The sequence below is a fragment of the Perca flavescens genome, chromosome 17 (genome assembly GCF_004354835.1).
Source record: "Perca flavescens isolate YP-PL-M2 chromosome 17, PFLA_1.0, whole genome shotgun sequence".
Taxonomy (NCBI): Eukaryota; Metazoa; Chordata; class Actinopteri; order Perciformes; family Percidae; genus Perca; species Perca flavescens.
The window spans coordinates 15,073,693-15,089,023 of record NC_041347.1 but is presented as its reverse complement, the minus strand read 5'-3'; the positions used below and the strand labels follow the sequence as shown (position 1 = coordinate 15,089,023).

The window sequence follows — 15,331 nt, the reverse complement described above, 5'->3', positions numbered from 1 at the left end:
TAAAGGTCTCTTAAAAAAGGTCGACCAGACAGCTGCAGCTGATTCAGAACACTGCTGCTAGAGTCCTCACTAAGACTAGGAGAGTCCACTCTCACTGGTTTTAATATTGAGAGGGTCACAGAATACAAATATCTTGACTTCTGGCTCGATGGGCAAATCACATTTAAATATCACATAGTATATATGTATAGTTTGTAGACTATGACAGAAGCTTGGCTTTTTGTGAAGAAAAAATAGCAGTTTCCCACTGATGTGTAGGAATATGATTGTTGAAGCAGATCTTCTCTCAGTTTTGCATTACAGGGATGTCATTTATCAACATGCTGCTGCCTCCACTCTGAGGCCACTAGATTTCATTTACCATTCTTCCCTCAGGTTTATTACATTCACTGATGCATTCTATACGATAAAGTTAGTTGACCTTCCCTTTCCGAGAGGCATAATAACCCTCGGTTATCTATCTACAAAACCTTTTAGCCCTTATTGGAAATTGCCATATCTGGCCCATACCTAACATGCTACAGTGATAGGTACAGTTCAGGGAAACCCTGTGCCAGAACAGTTGCACCTCTTTATAACTATTACCATTCTCATTAACCTTTATCTACCTGCTTGAGACTGCATTCACAGACCCTGCACATCGTACATTATCAGATTTTTGTTTTAGATATTTGTCTGTCCATCTTTTTTACTTTGCTTCTGTAATTTCTGTTCAACAAAAATATTTAGTATTTTGGTATTCAAGTGAGTGCTATTTATAGCAGCAGGACAGTGTAAGTTGGAATGTTAGAAACTACAGTGCCCATGTTCATCATAATGAAGAAAAATGTCAACCAATGACTTGGCTCATTGATATGTTTTTTAAATAGATTTTGGACAACAAGGAGGTCCATGGTACAGAGGAAGAAGGTGCAGTATATCAGGCGTTTGCCACACAGACAATTGTTGTTGGTTGGACCAATTGTTGTTTTTTGTCTTTTCATGGGATTTGTTGAGAATAAGAAAAATATGGAATATCACCAGCCCTATCCTTTAGAGGCAGAAATGAATGTGAGCAATAATGGCATGTTTATATTGTTTTAAAAGCAAAATAGGATAAAACATTGCTTTATTGTAAAATTATGCACCTGGGTTTACATATCGTTGAGAAGAGTTGAGAAGAGAATGTACTGCTCTTAGGACTATGATACAAGAACACAATTATTAAAAACACACTGAGGATATGTGCAGGTAGCAACGTTAACAAATGTTCCAGAGGAGAATTTCCTGTGTCTTATTAACTCCAGGTTTAGCAGCTGGCATCCTGCTTCTGTCTGTTCACCGTGAATTTTAAGCACTCAGGGTAAATGAGTGTGATGCAGCCATGGTGTAGGAATAACATTTGTCTACATCCCCGCAACAGCCAGCGCATTCAGTGGATTTTGAGACGTTTTCCTTGTTGCTGAATTTCTTCGCTGAGTTCATTCAAGGGTATGAAAATCTGGCACAATATGAAATAGACTAGAGTAATGCCACAGCCTGAAGTTATTCCTCAAAATTAAGTTAGTCAGGCAGGTGATAGCCATGGTTGGTTTGCAACCACAGTACCTGAAAACTAAGTTCAAGTACAGAATGACAGATGAAATAGTCAGTTTTTTATATTGCTCACTTTGATTCGTTTCAAACACTGCCAGCACTCTAAACCTGATGAGTTACTCTGATCACATCATTCTCCTTGAAGCCTTTTTGTTTGTTTGTACATTTTATTGCAGAATTAAAAGATTAGGAACCAAAGCTAGGTTTTATATAACAGTGTTATGTAACAGTGATATCACAAATTGATAGCAGAACGATTAACACGCTACACACAGAGACATGTGTACCAATCACATCCATACACTGAAGTTAAGCTCAACCACATGTGCTGTTAATTCTCCGGCTTGGTCAAACATGATTAAAGAGGAAAACATAAAATTGCCTCTTTGAGGAAATAAATTCAGTCATAAAAACAAAGGAATTTGCTAATGGTAGAGGTTGATGTTGAAATGCTATCTTTATGTCAGTGAGAGGTTGGAGTTTAGGTTGATGGGGCCTGAGAAATATGCAGACACTTGATGGTTTAGACTCAGATGCCAAACCATAATCTGATCTCACCCTTGCACCTTGGCTTAATGGAGCTGACGAATTGTCTTAATCGTACGAAGACCTTGAAAAAAAGATTGTGCACTTAACAAAAGTGCTTCTTTGACTTAAATGAAAACTTGGAATGTCCTTTTCTGCAGCAAATGCAGGATTCATGGCTCTGGTGGGTATTTGCTTAAAGAGAGTCAGGAATTAATGGAGCAAACTCATTTAATTTTTATAGATCAAGAATGTTATTCAAGAAGTTAACAATTTGAAATGATTTCAAAAGCTCGACGGGGCTTCTGACCCCCAGTATAGTTCAGCGGTCTGGCCCCTCGTGTTACGCGCCTCTGGTTTCCCCATTTCCCCCCGCTAACTCCATGAGGGTCTCATGTTGATTTATCTAAGTAATAAGCATTTGAATGTTTATGCCTTGTACCCTGGATGACACCATCTGCTACTAATCTGTATTTCCGTTGTTGTGTGCACACAGCAGCCCAGCAGCTCGGGACAGAGTCAAGTACAAAGACATTGATTTCCCTCTTCCTGTGTGGCACGGGCTCCATCTGGATATTTCACCATATCACTAGTCACTCTAACAGTTCATCCTTTACAGTTACCTTGTCTACTGTAGTCAGACAGAGTTACTATAAGAGTTACTGAACAATCTGACATGTTCTGTAACATTCAAGCCAAAAATATGACTCAGTTTAATTTGTTGACCACATAAGGAGAAACACAGGCCGGCTAAACGTTTCTTTAAGACTTGAAAGCTTTAACATACACAAAGATATGTACTGTATGTGAATATAAGATGAACATGTGTATGGTAAGAGGGAAAATGTTTTTTTTTTTTTTTACAATGTCATGATGACATTTGGTGCAACTATTTCTCTGGTGAAACTTAATTTTGGTGACATCACTGGTGTTATGCCCTGCTCACTGCCATGGTGTTTCTGCACAGCTTCTATTCAAATATTACTTTAACCTTTTCTATGGTGTTTGACTTTCTGCAGGTGGCATACCTTTCTTTCTTTAGCTTAATTGGCTATTGCTGTTCAAGTTTGAATTGTATTGAAAGGACCCTATCATAGTATTATATATATGCATTAACTGAGCAGTATTCCTATTTTGAATTTGGTCAAGACAGACTTGATTTTAATTAACAAGTACAATATTACCATCTGAAAGGCAGCGAAAGTAGCAGGATAATAAAATATTCTAATAAAGTACCTGCAAATTGTACTGTATGCAAGTACAGTAAATGTTACCACATTCCACCACTGCATAAAATGTATATGTGAGAGTGGTTGATCATATATTAGTCGTTAATTATTGCTATGAGTTGGCCGAGTGACATGGCAGATTACAGTTGTGCGTGCATTAGTGCTCTGTGCTGCTGTGGGTCAGCCTCTGATATTATGTATGTATATATTATTATATTATGCCCCGCATTAGTTTACACCATGGTGTTTAAAGCAGCATGTGAAACCTCTCATCAATTAGGTCGCCTATAATTTATTTTAAATAATTTCTAGAACATTATATGATATAAAGAAAAGCTTTGCTTGACACTTGCATGAGTCACAGCTATATGACAGACGTTTTTGACATGGGCACAAATATCCCCATCCCTTGACTATGAGTTGCACTGAGTTCATGAAAACAAAAGAGCAGAGATCCTCAGAGGTCTTTGGGGGATCATTAATGTGATGTATATTTTGGTTTTCTCCTACATGAAATACTCATTTGGGAAAGTAAAGCATTCAAAGCTCAGGCCACAGGCCAGAGAGGCTACCAAAACATTTCACAGGCGATGTCGCTGGCATTTTACGTATTAACTGTAACTCTATGTTGTCTCGCACGTTTATGCTTTGTCTTGGCCAGGTCGTCGTTGCAAATGAGAATTTGTTCTCAATCAGCTTATCTGGTTAAATAAAAACAATAAAAAAAAAAAAAACAGACTGAATTTCAGTTGTAGATGATGAAAAGCAAAATAAAGTACCAAATTGGGAGTTCTGCAGTGTATCTCCCCTCTCCTTTTATATGCAAGTATAAACACATCATTCTTTACAGGTGAGATCAATGCAGGGAGTGCACCCACAGCAACCTCAAATAGACAAGGAAAGTGCGCATACATCAATATATCACTTTGGTTTGTGAACATGTGCTCACTGAATCAGGCTGTTGCAGGTTAATTCATATAAGAGAAGATACTAACTCCTTTCAAAAGAAACACACACACACACACACACACACACATTCCAGCACATTAAATGGAGAAAGAACATGGCTACATAAATTTACTCCAAAGACAATTTGTTATGTTTTTTTCCAGTAGAAAGTCTCTTCTGCTTGCAGGAACACTAAAGCTTACCATGACAAGGCAGACTCGATCTTGCCAGTACATACCTATCTTTGTGGCATAAAAAAACATGCACGCAGACAGACAGACAAACAGACAGACAGACAGACACACACACACACACAATGCATAATGTGGTGTCTGACCAAAGAATAGGTACCACCCCATAAATTCTATGCAGCCTCAGCCCTGCTTTCTTTATAATGTATACCATCAGATTTTGTGATAAGAAACCTGGCAGCTAATATTGTGCAACTTCAAAGCTATATTTTATCTGCTCAGCTGAGGCTGGTGGTGCGCAGAGAACAATCTGGAGTCCGCCTCAGTTTCATGTAAAGCACAAAGTCCAAAAACACAGAGTAAATCAAATGCAGAATATAGGACAGGGGAAAAGGCAGAGATGAGTGCAGTAGTCTTCACCTACCTCTGAGGGAGTTAAGACAAGGCAGCCTATCAGTGGATTTATCATTCTATCATCAGCGTCAGTGTCAGATAATGCGTCAAATGTAATATCTTTTCCAAATGAACTTGGGATGAGTAATGCTTGAAATTTCATTCCATTCCAGATAGGTAAAGTTTTCCTTAAGCCTCTCACATGTCGGCAGCGATAATGGCAGCATAGAAGGAAATAGTAGTTTTTTTTTCAGGGCATGAAAAAGTGAAAATTGTGTGTCTATCTCTTAACATTAAAGAAAATCAAGTGGTTGCCAATAAAATGTCTTCTGGATTTATTACTAAGTCATTGACTGTGGAATTACACTGAAACTGAGAAGGAAAAAGCTTTAGATTAAACCTGAAAGCATACATGATGTAGTCACCAGTAGTTACTAAGGTATTGCATAAACTGTTTGATTGTTGACATGATGCCCAAACAAGGGGGTCTCAAAACATACACTTACAAGAACATAAAAACATTACAAAACAACACAGGAACTAGATGGCATTGAGAGGAAGAGGATTGGTTCAAAAGAATTTTGATCAACAACTTCAGCAAAGTCCAGTATTGTTGATGTAAGTTCTGAAGCCAGTCTATTTCTGACGCACCAATAGCAAATTTACTCTTTTTTTTCTTTGTTTACAATATGATCAATGTGTGGTTTAAATGTAAGCTCAGAATCAATCCATAAATCCAGATATTTAACTTTATTAACTTTTTGGAGAGATGTACCTTCATAACAAACTAAAACCAGAGACTTGGAGCAGTATATAATAGTAACTAAAAACAATCAGAAAAAAATCAGTGGGAGATCATAAAAAAACAGAAAACAGAAGTGGTCCTAAAGTAGAATCTTGATGCACACCTTACATATTCCCAATACAAACGGCATGCAATAACACAGCCACATACATACAGCCACTACTTTCCAGAAAAGAGACAAATACTTTACAGTGAATAATTTCCACAGGCATATAACAATGATCTAACAATTTATTTCTACTTTACATTCATATTATTAATGATTTAGCACTTTTAAATTCTAAATTTCAGTGTCAGAGCCCTAATTTTTATTCTGTTACTATAACAGTTGTAGTCAGTTGTAGTTGTAGTTTAACTGTGGGTGAGAACAGTAAATGTATAGCTCAAACAATGCTGATGGGTGTGTCAGTATAAACAGTAGTAGCATCTGTGTGTCTGGCAGCCAAAGAGGTTGCACCCAGTTGATGTCATAGCTCTGTGTGCTGATCTGTTAAGTGGTCACAGCCAGTGATACATAAGTACATCTGTTCCACATAGTGAACAAAGAAAATCTGATGCTTGTCCACGCAGAATGTGGACGGAAGGATGGGAATAACGGCTGATAAAATTGTTTTTGGCAAACTTAGCTGTAATTATCTGTAATTGAGTATGTATCACTTCATTGCATCACAATAATGTGGTTAAATGAATTTGATGAAAGATAATCAATCAAACCACTCATATCCCTTAGAATCACAGTCAAAAAAAAGCGATCATAATGATGTACATACTGGAAGTTTAACAAAGAAGACTGAGCTAACATGGATGGCTCCTTTTTACAATTTGAGGCACAGAAGTAAAAGAACACCACAGGCACATATAACAAGAAAACAAAACCTCTTTAAACTCGTCTATTTTTGGTCTTGATTTAACCAAGAACTAAAAACAAAACCCTTACTCTCTTCTTTCCCAGTAAAATCCCAGCCAGGGGTTGGAACTGCTTTAATGAAACCTGCATGGTCTTTGCAGCAGCCTGCTGTAATTATGCAGTCATGTTGGGGATGCTATGCACAGCAGCACTGGTGTCATGAGACAGAAGGGCCCCACTGCTGGACTGAAACAATCGCAGCTTCCCATCCAGGGTCCCAGTTAGCAACTAGGAGAGACAGAAAAAAAATGACATCACGTCCAGCTGTCGATATTTCCTATGAACTGTGTCACACATCACTCTTTTTCAGGACTCTCTATTGAGACGACCAAGTTACAGAGCAGCACACCTGCTTCCTTAAAGAAGACTATCATCAGAGGTCAAGATCATTACTGTGTTTCTCCTAGAAATTCTTGATTTTCCATACCTGCCATATAACACAAAAAAACATGAAGACTCCTGGCCTGAACTTTGTTTAATCTTGAGGTTTCCTGTCAGTGCTAGTCATGGTGAGTCAACTGTTAAGACATTAATAAGACATACATCAATAAACTAACATCCCCCCACACACCCATTTAAACAAACACATGCACACACGCACTCTCTCACACACACACACACACACACACACACACACACACACACACACACACACACACACACACACACACACACACACACACACACACACACAGTAACCAACATGTGGCTGCAGTACACAGACAAGCACACATGTAAACAATCACTATTTCACTATATTTCTTAGCAAGAAGGGAGGATTATCTCATCTGTTTCTATCAGCCAGTAGAGCAGATGAGGGTGAGGGAACATTACCTCAACACCCTGACAGCCAATCAGCAGCAATAGCAATAGGAAACCGATTTGGGGTTCAGAATGATACATATTCATATCTGCAGCTGCTCAAAGTAGAGTATATGATATGATGGAACAATCATAATTCAAGACAGTTGTTCACAGACGGCTCTATTTTCACTTTATATTCAAGCATACGTGACAGTTAAGACCAGGGCGTGTGACAAACCATTTCAGATCTTTTTCATACTACTTAAACCCAAGGTTATTTTTACTACACTTAATCCCACCGTCTTAAAGGACTTTACAAATCCTACATGATGAAAAAATAACTGAAAACAACTCAACAAGTTGCAAAGTAAATGGAAATGCTTGGGTGAATGATCAGATCTGCTGTGTAGCATTAATGTCATTTATGGTGATTTCAGAGATTTTTAGGTGGTTGTAAAGACAGAGTGTCTTTTTAAAGTATATTAACAGTGGACATCTTGGAAAACAACTAAACTTAGCACAAAAAGTAAGGAAATTTGTGTTTTGTAGATTATTTATCTGTGGTAACAATGCTTTTTGGCAATAAATCTTATACCGTTGGAAAGCCTGTTTAGTTCCCTCTCAAATGGTGCCCCATTTGTAAGGAACATGCATTTGTGGGATGAGCAGAAGCGCTGAGTATGTTTTTGCCAATTGCCAAACAGCTTTTCTTCGCTGTTGCTATTGACTCTTGTTTTGAGCTTCTGGTACCCCCAGGTGCTGACAATCAGGTGCCTGATTCTGCAACCAGTGGCCATCCCATAGCTGCCAAAATAGCTACTTAAAACTCAAGAGGGTCAGAGAGCAGCTCCATTAGCAACCACAGCTCTCTTCATCAACTGCCATCCAAAACCATTAGACTGTACACGTACACAGGCATGAAAGAGTTGAAGCTAAATCGCAAATTTTCTAAAAAGGTGACCAACATTAATGGAATTTTAATGTCATACACTTGCAGTAAACATCTGTAATCCAATGCATTCCATCTCTGCAACCTCAAACATCAAACAGCTAAGCTGATGAGGGCCAAGGGTTTTGGAGACCTTCAGGGTCAGAAGTCAAACTTTCTTGCGAGCTAACTTACTGTAGACATGTAGGATGGGGTCATGCTCACATGTGAGATATTTGTCTTTCTTCAAGATCCCACTTCTAGGAAACACAATTTTTATAGGTATCTCCGTTTGAAAATGTATTTACAATGTCAGATCTACTTATGCAATCCTGTCACCACAGTTTTCAAGTAATTTGCAAGCATCTGTTTTTCACCTTTTATTGACCTTTAATAATCTCAAAGACATAATTCATGCATGAGAAACAATGTTGAAAATGTGGGCTGCTTCCTCTTTTTAATGATCTTTTTGGTTTTAATAATAATTAGTTTTTCTGTTTAGAATATTAAAATTGTCATTCAAAACTTATTAGCAACTAGGGATCGTAAATCCGATCGAGACTTTGCATGGCGTGTCACGCATGTTACATAATTTAAGTTATTGTCAGGCATGCTGGCTTGATACCACGGAAAAAAAAGACCACAAATCAAATAGTTCAAAGCAGGAATAGAAATCATGATTAAGAATCCAATGTGGGTTGAATTTCCAGTGGTGAACACATATTGGCATTCTGGACAACAGAAAGTGTCCGTCTGCAGAAACTGGTATGAACAATAGCTGAGGCTTTGAAGATTTGAGGAGCGATGTGTTTTCTCTCCCAAAGGATATCATTCATCAGTTGTAGAGCGCAGACTTCACAAATGCCAACATACCAGGATGTTCTGTACTGTACATACTGAGAGGGTAAAGAAGATCCACATGAGAGATGGGAAAAGGGGCAGACGGTCAACAGGGTCACATTTGATGAAGTTACAAGTACATGAACTGTCAGTGAAATGTATATCCTGATGCTAGAGGTGATGGTATTGGTAGGCACTGGTGTATGATCCCATGGAGATCTATTTAACTTTCTATTCATATTTATGCACGCATAGTATTAATACACAAAGTTCTATATAAACCTACATTCCAGCTAAGTTTTATTTTTGTTCTCCCTATTGTTTGTTATGAATGTCTCTTATTGCTCTGTAACAATGAGAGAAGTGATAGTAGTCAAAATTGGTAACTGAAGGCAATGACCAGCTATATTGCCAAAAATAATCTTTCATACATTTTCAATTAAGTTTGCATTAATCTAACCTTATCTTTAAGGCTGTCAGCATTAACGCGTTAATCGCGATGCGATTAAGGGCCGAGCATAACGCGTTAATTTCTTTTAATCACATTAATCGCATGCCGCCATTCATTCATTTATTTTCACTTCACTCGGCTTCACGTTGTGTCTAACAGGCTACTATTTTGACCCTTTGGCGCACCTTTACTTATCATCAAGCTGCCATACTTCCTCTTAACACATCCTCCTGCTGCTGGCTGCAGGCATGATGGAGAAATGCAGCAGCAACACAATTCTGAATGGCGCTTTTTATTTTCCAAAACTCCCGGACGGCTGGTAGACAAGTCGAAAGCCATATGCACATTGTGTAAAGCCGGATTAAAATATCACCGAAGCAAGCTTGAGCTACCACTTTCGAGCTAAGCATAGTATGGTTAACGTGACTCAGGTTGATGCTAGTGGGCTCAGGCAAAGCACTATTTTGGAGAGTGCTACATTCAAAGTAATTGTAAAATACAGTTTTTCCATCTGGTCGTTGTTTTTGTCATTCAACAGCAATTTACTGGTGAAATAAGTTATTGTTATAGTTATTACATTATTATTAAATCTTTAATTTTGACCATAGCCTTAACAATAAACAAGTTCCTGACTGTCGTTTAATACCCTTCTTTTTCTTCTTCTTTTGTTTACAGTAAATAAATAATAAACAAATACAAATCTTAAAGTCAAGTTCATAAAGTAACTTTTTTTGCATTCATTTGATTCCCAATCAAGATACACTGGTAAGAAATGCTTTCCATTGTTTATATATACTTAAAAACAGTTCTGAAATGCAAAATAATGGAGTTTTATTCATGTGATAAAACATGCGATTAATCGCGAGTAACTATAGAAATTCAGCGATGAATCGCGATTAAAAAAAATTAATCATTACAGCCCTACTTATCTCTTATCCTATTTATTATTACTGATGGAAATGAAAAACAATCCAAATAATGGAAGTTACAGTAAATGTACTGTATATCTGTCCAGCTCAGACTCCCTGCCTGTTCATCCAGTTAAGGTAGATCTCATCTATAAAAGCCCTGGACAGGGCCATCTGTGTGAATTTTACAGAACACAGAGAAATACAGATACGATCAGACTCACAGCATTCCATGTGCTTGCTCCAGAAGCTGCGTGTCGAATTTCTTTCTCGAAGAAAAATGCAGGAAACACCCAGAAATACAAAGAATAATGAATGTTTATTAAGGCTGACACAATCACAGAATACATTATCATTTCAACGTGACAGTGCTGGAGCACTAGCCCTGTCAATATCTCAGCTGTTTTAAAAGAAGTTCAATGTCATCACCAAAATGGTTGCACAATGAATAATCACCTTAATTTTTTCCTCTGGTAGCTTAAAGTTGTAAAAACATGCTTGCCAAAATTTAATCTTTTTTGCATTTGTATATCTGTTTGTTTCAACATAAATCTGTATCTGTATGATGAAGAGTTAAATGAGAAGATGGATATGTAGCTGGAGCCAGCAGCCGGTTAGCTTAGCTTAGCACAAAGACTGATAAGAGGGGGGAATTAGTCTGTCAAAGGTACCAAAAGCTTATCAATTAACATATTATATTCCTTTTGTTTAACCATTTTTTCACTCCACTAATTAGGGAAATACAGTATGCTGTTTGCTGTCTGTCTGTGCATTTAAAGTGATCATGTGGTTATGTAATTTTCAGTTACATAGATATGTATATTATAGGTATATATATTTATATGTTATTTCATACTTTTGTGTTCATGCCAACTTTAAATGTGCATATCTGAGCTACCTCAATGCATTAAAACTGCACACTGTCATTCCAATTTACGTGTACTGCATATTTTGGGTATTCAGGCAAAGAAAGGACACTATTAAGGAACACTATTAACTATCTAACCAACTAACCATGGCCAACTGAGAAAATGCTGTCTACTACACGTGAAGGGTTTTGATACTTAAAAACGCCTCTTTTGACTTTGTAACTGGACCCAAACTCTGTATTCCCTCACTTCCTGTGCATTGCCTTCCAGCTGTGTTAAACACAGACCAGTTGATTTCAGAGAGGGTGTCTCAGCTCAGTCTGCATCTCACTCTAATGTGACATTCTGGAGCAGACAGCGGAGTGCACCTCTGTATTTGCTGTCTGGCCACTACAGTAAGAAGAGATCCATTTGCTCTCTGGGGTCAGGCAAAGAGGAAATAAAGAGACCAAATATAAAAAAAAATATAAGGAATGTGGATAGCTTCTTAAATGCCAAATGGCCACAAATGACAAGATACAGTAAGCATTGTTTTGCCTGCCTGCAAAGAGCATAGATGATACATGGTAACATTTGGAGACAAGAGTATCACTGAGGTTGAAAGCCAGTGAGAGGATTCACTCATTGTTCATCTTCCTAGTTGGGACAATATAACATGTTAACTTTTAGAGACAGCTGCTTGTGTCAGTAAGAGGTCACAGTCCTGCGCTAACTCCAACACATGAAGTGCAAATGAGGTCTTAAAGCAACACTAAAGCACTTTTCCCGCTTCGGCCCCCCTAAAGGTTGGAAGCGGAATTGTCCATTACATTACATTAAGCAAGTTTGCCAGATCGGGTAGCGCATCTGTAGTTCGAATGAGACATAATGAGACATTACGACAGGGGTAATGGACAATTCCGCTTCCAACCTGTAGGGGGACCGAAGCAGGAAAAGTGCTTTAGTGTTGCTTTAAGTATTTGAGGGAAAGAGATCAGACTTCTCACTTGCACTTGCACTACTGCAACTGAAAATATTATGTAATAGTTATTATTTAATTCTGATCCTATTGTTGAAATAATAATACTGAGAGAATGTTTGTTTCTTCTCACATCCCCTTCCAACAAACACACACATGTATGCATTTAAGCAGTGGTGTTTAGTGTCTTGCTCAAGGATACTTTCACAGAAATAAACACACTCGGTAAACAACAAGAAACACTTCTCTCCATAATTTTAGTTTGCATTTTTTCAATCACAAACACACATTTTAATTGGATATTTTTTGTCTTGAGTCTTTTTTTTTCGTTGTTTATTTTTTTTTAATCTTTTTTTTAAAATAATTTTAGTCAGCGAAAATTCCCTACAAAGATGATGACATATCTTGACCATTAACTGATTTGGTTAACTCAGGTATGTTTAAAACTCCCGAAACAAGCACACCTGTTTAAGATTACTCAAAGCAAAAGCCCTATTTTCATTTGATGACTTTGGCTTGTAAATGTCTCTTACTGCACCATCCTGTTTACATCCAGTCAGTCCCCTACTGCTAAAAGTTACGTCATTTCCAAATGTTCCAATACAGAGAACAGTTATAGATGAGGGCTTTGCTATTTGTGACCAATTTCAGTGCTCAATGAGATTCAATATTCAAAGCACAAGGGCATCAAAGGTAGCAGAGGTTTCTAAGATTAAAAGCCTATGTCAGCTTCAGATGTTTCCAAATTGCTTATTGTGATGCTAAAATGTAAAAGGTCATCAATTAAAACTCCAAGGTGTCAGAATAAAGAAATACAATAATTTAGCATTGGAAGCAACAATAGACAGGGGGTTCAACATTTTTAGTATAACTTATGAAAATAAGAGGACCCTCCACTGTCCCACTTGCTAATTAGATGACCTTTTCCAATGTACTTATCATATTTTAACTGTACTATACCTAGTGCACACTAAATGTGTTTTTTTAGAACAACTTTAAGTACTTAAATGTATGTTCTTTTCTCAATAACTTTCATGTAATGTGTCCCAGCAACTCAAATTTAAGGCCAAAATGTATCAGAACACTAAAAAGTCATGATTTGTTTTTCAATAACTTCCATCTAATGTGTTGTTAAAAAATATGCTTCAGAAAATTATTACAAACTAAACATTATTAGAGAATGTACTTTAACAAAGTAAAACTAAAGGGTAGTATAATTAATGTTTTGGGTAAAAAGTTGCCAAATATGCTTATGTTTAATCATATTCTTTAAAAGCATAATTAAACATTCAGTAATTACACAATTATTTAAAGCATACTTTGAGTAGTATATTAAAGCACATTAGAAATACAAATGTACTGTTAACATACTATGTGAATTTCAACTACATTTTGAATGCAATTAAGAGCACTTCTTTTCAACCTGGGTACAGAGATGTTTTAACTACTGATGTGGAACAATGTAATTGAAATTATCGACATCTTGGTATGAGACAGAAATCTGAGTAACCCAAATAGAGCACAGCCCCATAGTCTATTTCTCTAGTCTGACTTAGTAACCTGATTCTCTGAAATCACTCTTGCTCTGGCTAAAGCATTTTTCTTTGCCTTTACTTATGATCCTGAAGCTTTTAAATTCCTAAAACCATTAGAAGACGTAGCCTTAGATACAGTATCACCACTGCCTTATTTCCAGGTGCTACTCAAACTGGACACAGCTTAGTTTGCCTCCCACAACTCTAATCTGAAAAAAAAATGAAAAAGAGAATATCCTTATGTATTGAACAAGCAGAGACAAAATCACTCAGCTTTCAAGTGTGAAAATACTTTGTAAGTATAGTTACAATAATTTGCAAGTCTACTTTTATGGTAGCACATGTAGGTCTGACACAGGAGAGCTTGCAAAACTTTACAGAGGAATGCCGTGTGAAATCCCACAAGATTTTACAAGACAACAAAGTGAAGTGACAGTAAAAGTTGTGATCTTTCATTACAGACTAAAGTACAGGAATAAACCTGAGGGAATGAACCCCCAAGAAGATCTGCTTGCTTGATGGTTTTTTAAGTATTAGGGTGGAAAACATGAGTGAAAAATGAGTGGGAAATATGCATTGCATTATCTGTCTGTGCCATGCATCGGAGGGTTCAGCAGTAAATATGGAGAACATCTCGTCCTCAAATGTGGCTGAAAAGCAAGGTGAACACAGGATGGGGACACTTTTTGCAAGTATTTTTACATGTCTTGGTAAGAAGGAAGCACTGGCTTAAGAAATTCAGGGCTTTTTTATTTACACATCTTGTTTTTAGTCACAAACAGAAGAAGATAGATATGTATGCATCCATTCCAGTCAGACACTACATCAACCAGAACAAGTTTAACTAGAAGCAACCTCACAAAATTGAGCTAAGCACTCAATATATCAGTAGAAAATCAACATCTGCCTGAGGAATAGAAAAGACATACTTTTCAGTTAATGAAGGAGAGTTTTTTATAATTATGTATTTCTATGAGCCATCAGTGTATAACAGTACTGTACCAAGATTAGCAGCAAGATACATCTGCAGCAATGTAGAATGCATCAGCAACATTTCACTAGTTCTTTACTGTATAATTCCAGTTTATCTAAACCAAGTGGCAAATCCTTAAACCTACACAATGTGTCCTGCCCTGCTGATCCATTTTTTTTATTTATATGTCAACTTTGCAAGATGTCAAATGTTTGAAAATATTTAATTATTGGCATAATAATGCATCTTGACCAATTATATTGAGTAATTGAAGCTGCCCATTGTAACAAAAATAATATCTCTTTAAATATACTGAGAATAATATGGTTATTATTCAAAGTGAAACAAAATGCCAATGGTAAGAGTTTTTACATACTTTTAGTATAGATATAGTGGGTCAGATAGAGAGATTTCTGACAAGTGAGCAAACTAAAAGAAACTATTCTGGAATGGAATGAGTGGACGTGGAAGTGAGTTGGGATTGATAGACTA

At 37.0% G+C, this 15,331-nt stretch overlaps 1 protein-coding gene across 5 annotated transcripts in view; it reads right to left on the bottom strand.

Annotated features, from left to right (window-relative positions):
* Positions 1–5,596: 5,596 nt before the first annotated feature.
* Positions 5,597–15,331, bottom strand: part of wdr27 (WD repeat domain 27) — a 55,934-nt gene continuing 46,199 nt past the window's right edge. For 3 of the 5 annotated variants that reach the window (XM_028602655.1, XM_028602656.1, XM_028602657.1), the window contains exon 24: positions 5,597–6,801. In XM_028602655.1, the coding sequence (XP_028458456.1) occupies positions 6,688–6,801 (114 nt within the window). In that variant the 3' untranslated portion in view covers positions 5,597–6,687. Of the gene's footprint in view, positions 6,802–7,000; positions 7,092–13,925; positions 14,076–15,331 lie in introns of those variants that run through there. The other 2 variants (XR_003694684.1, XM_028602658.1) reach the window with 2 other exon arrangements.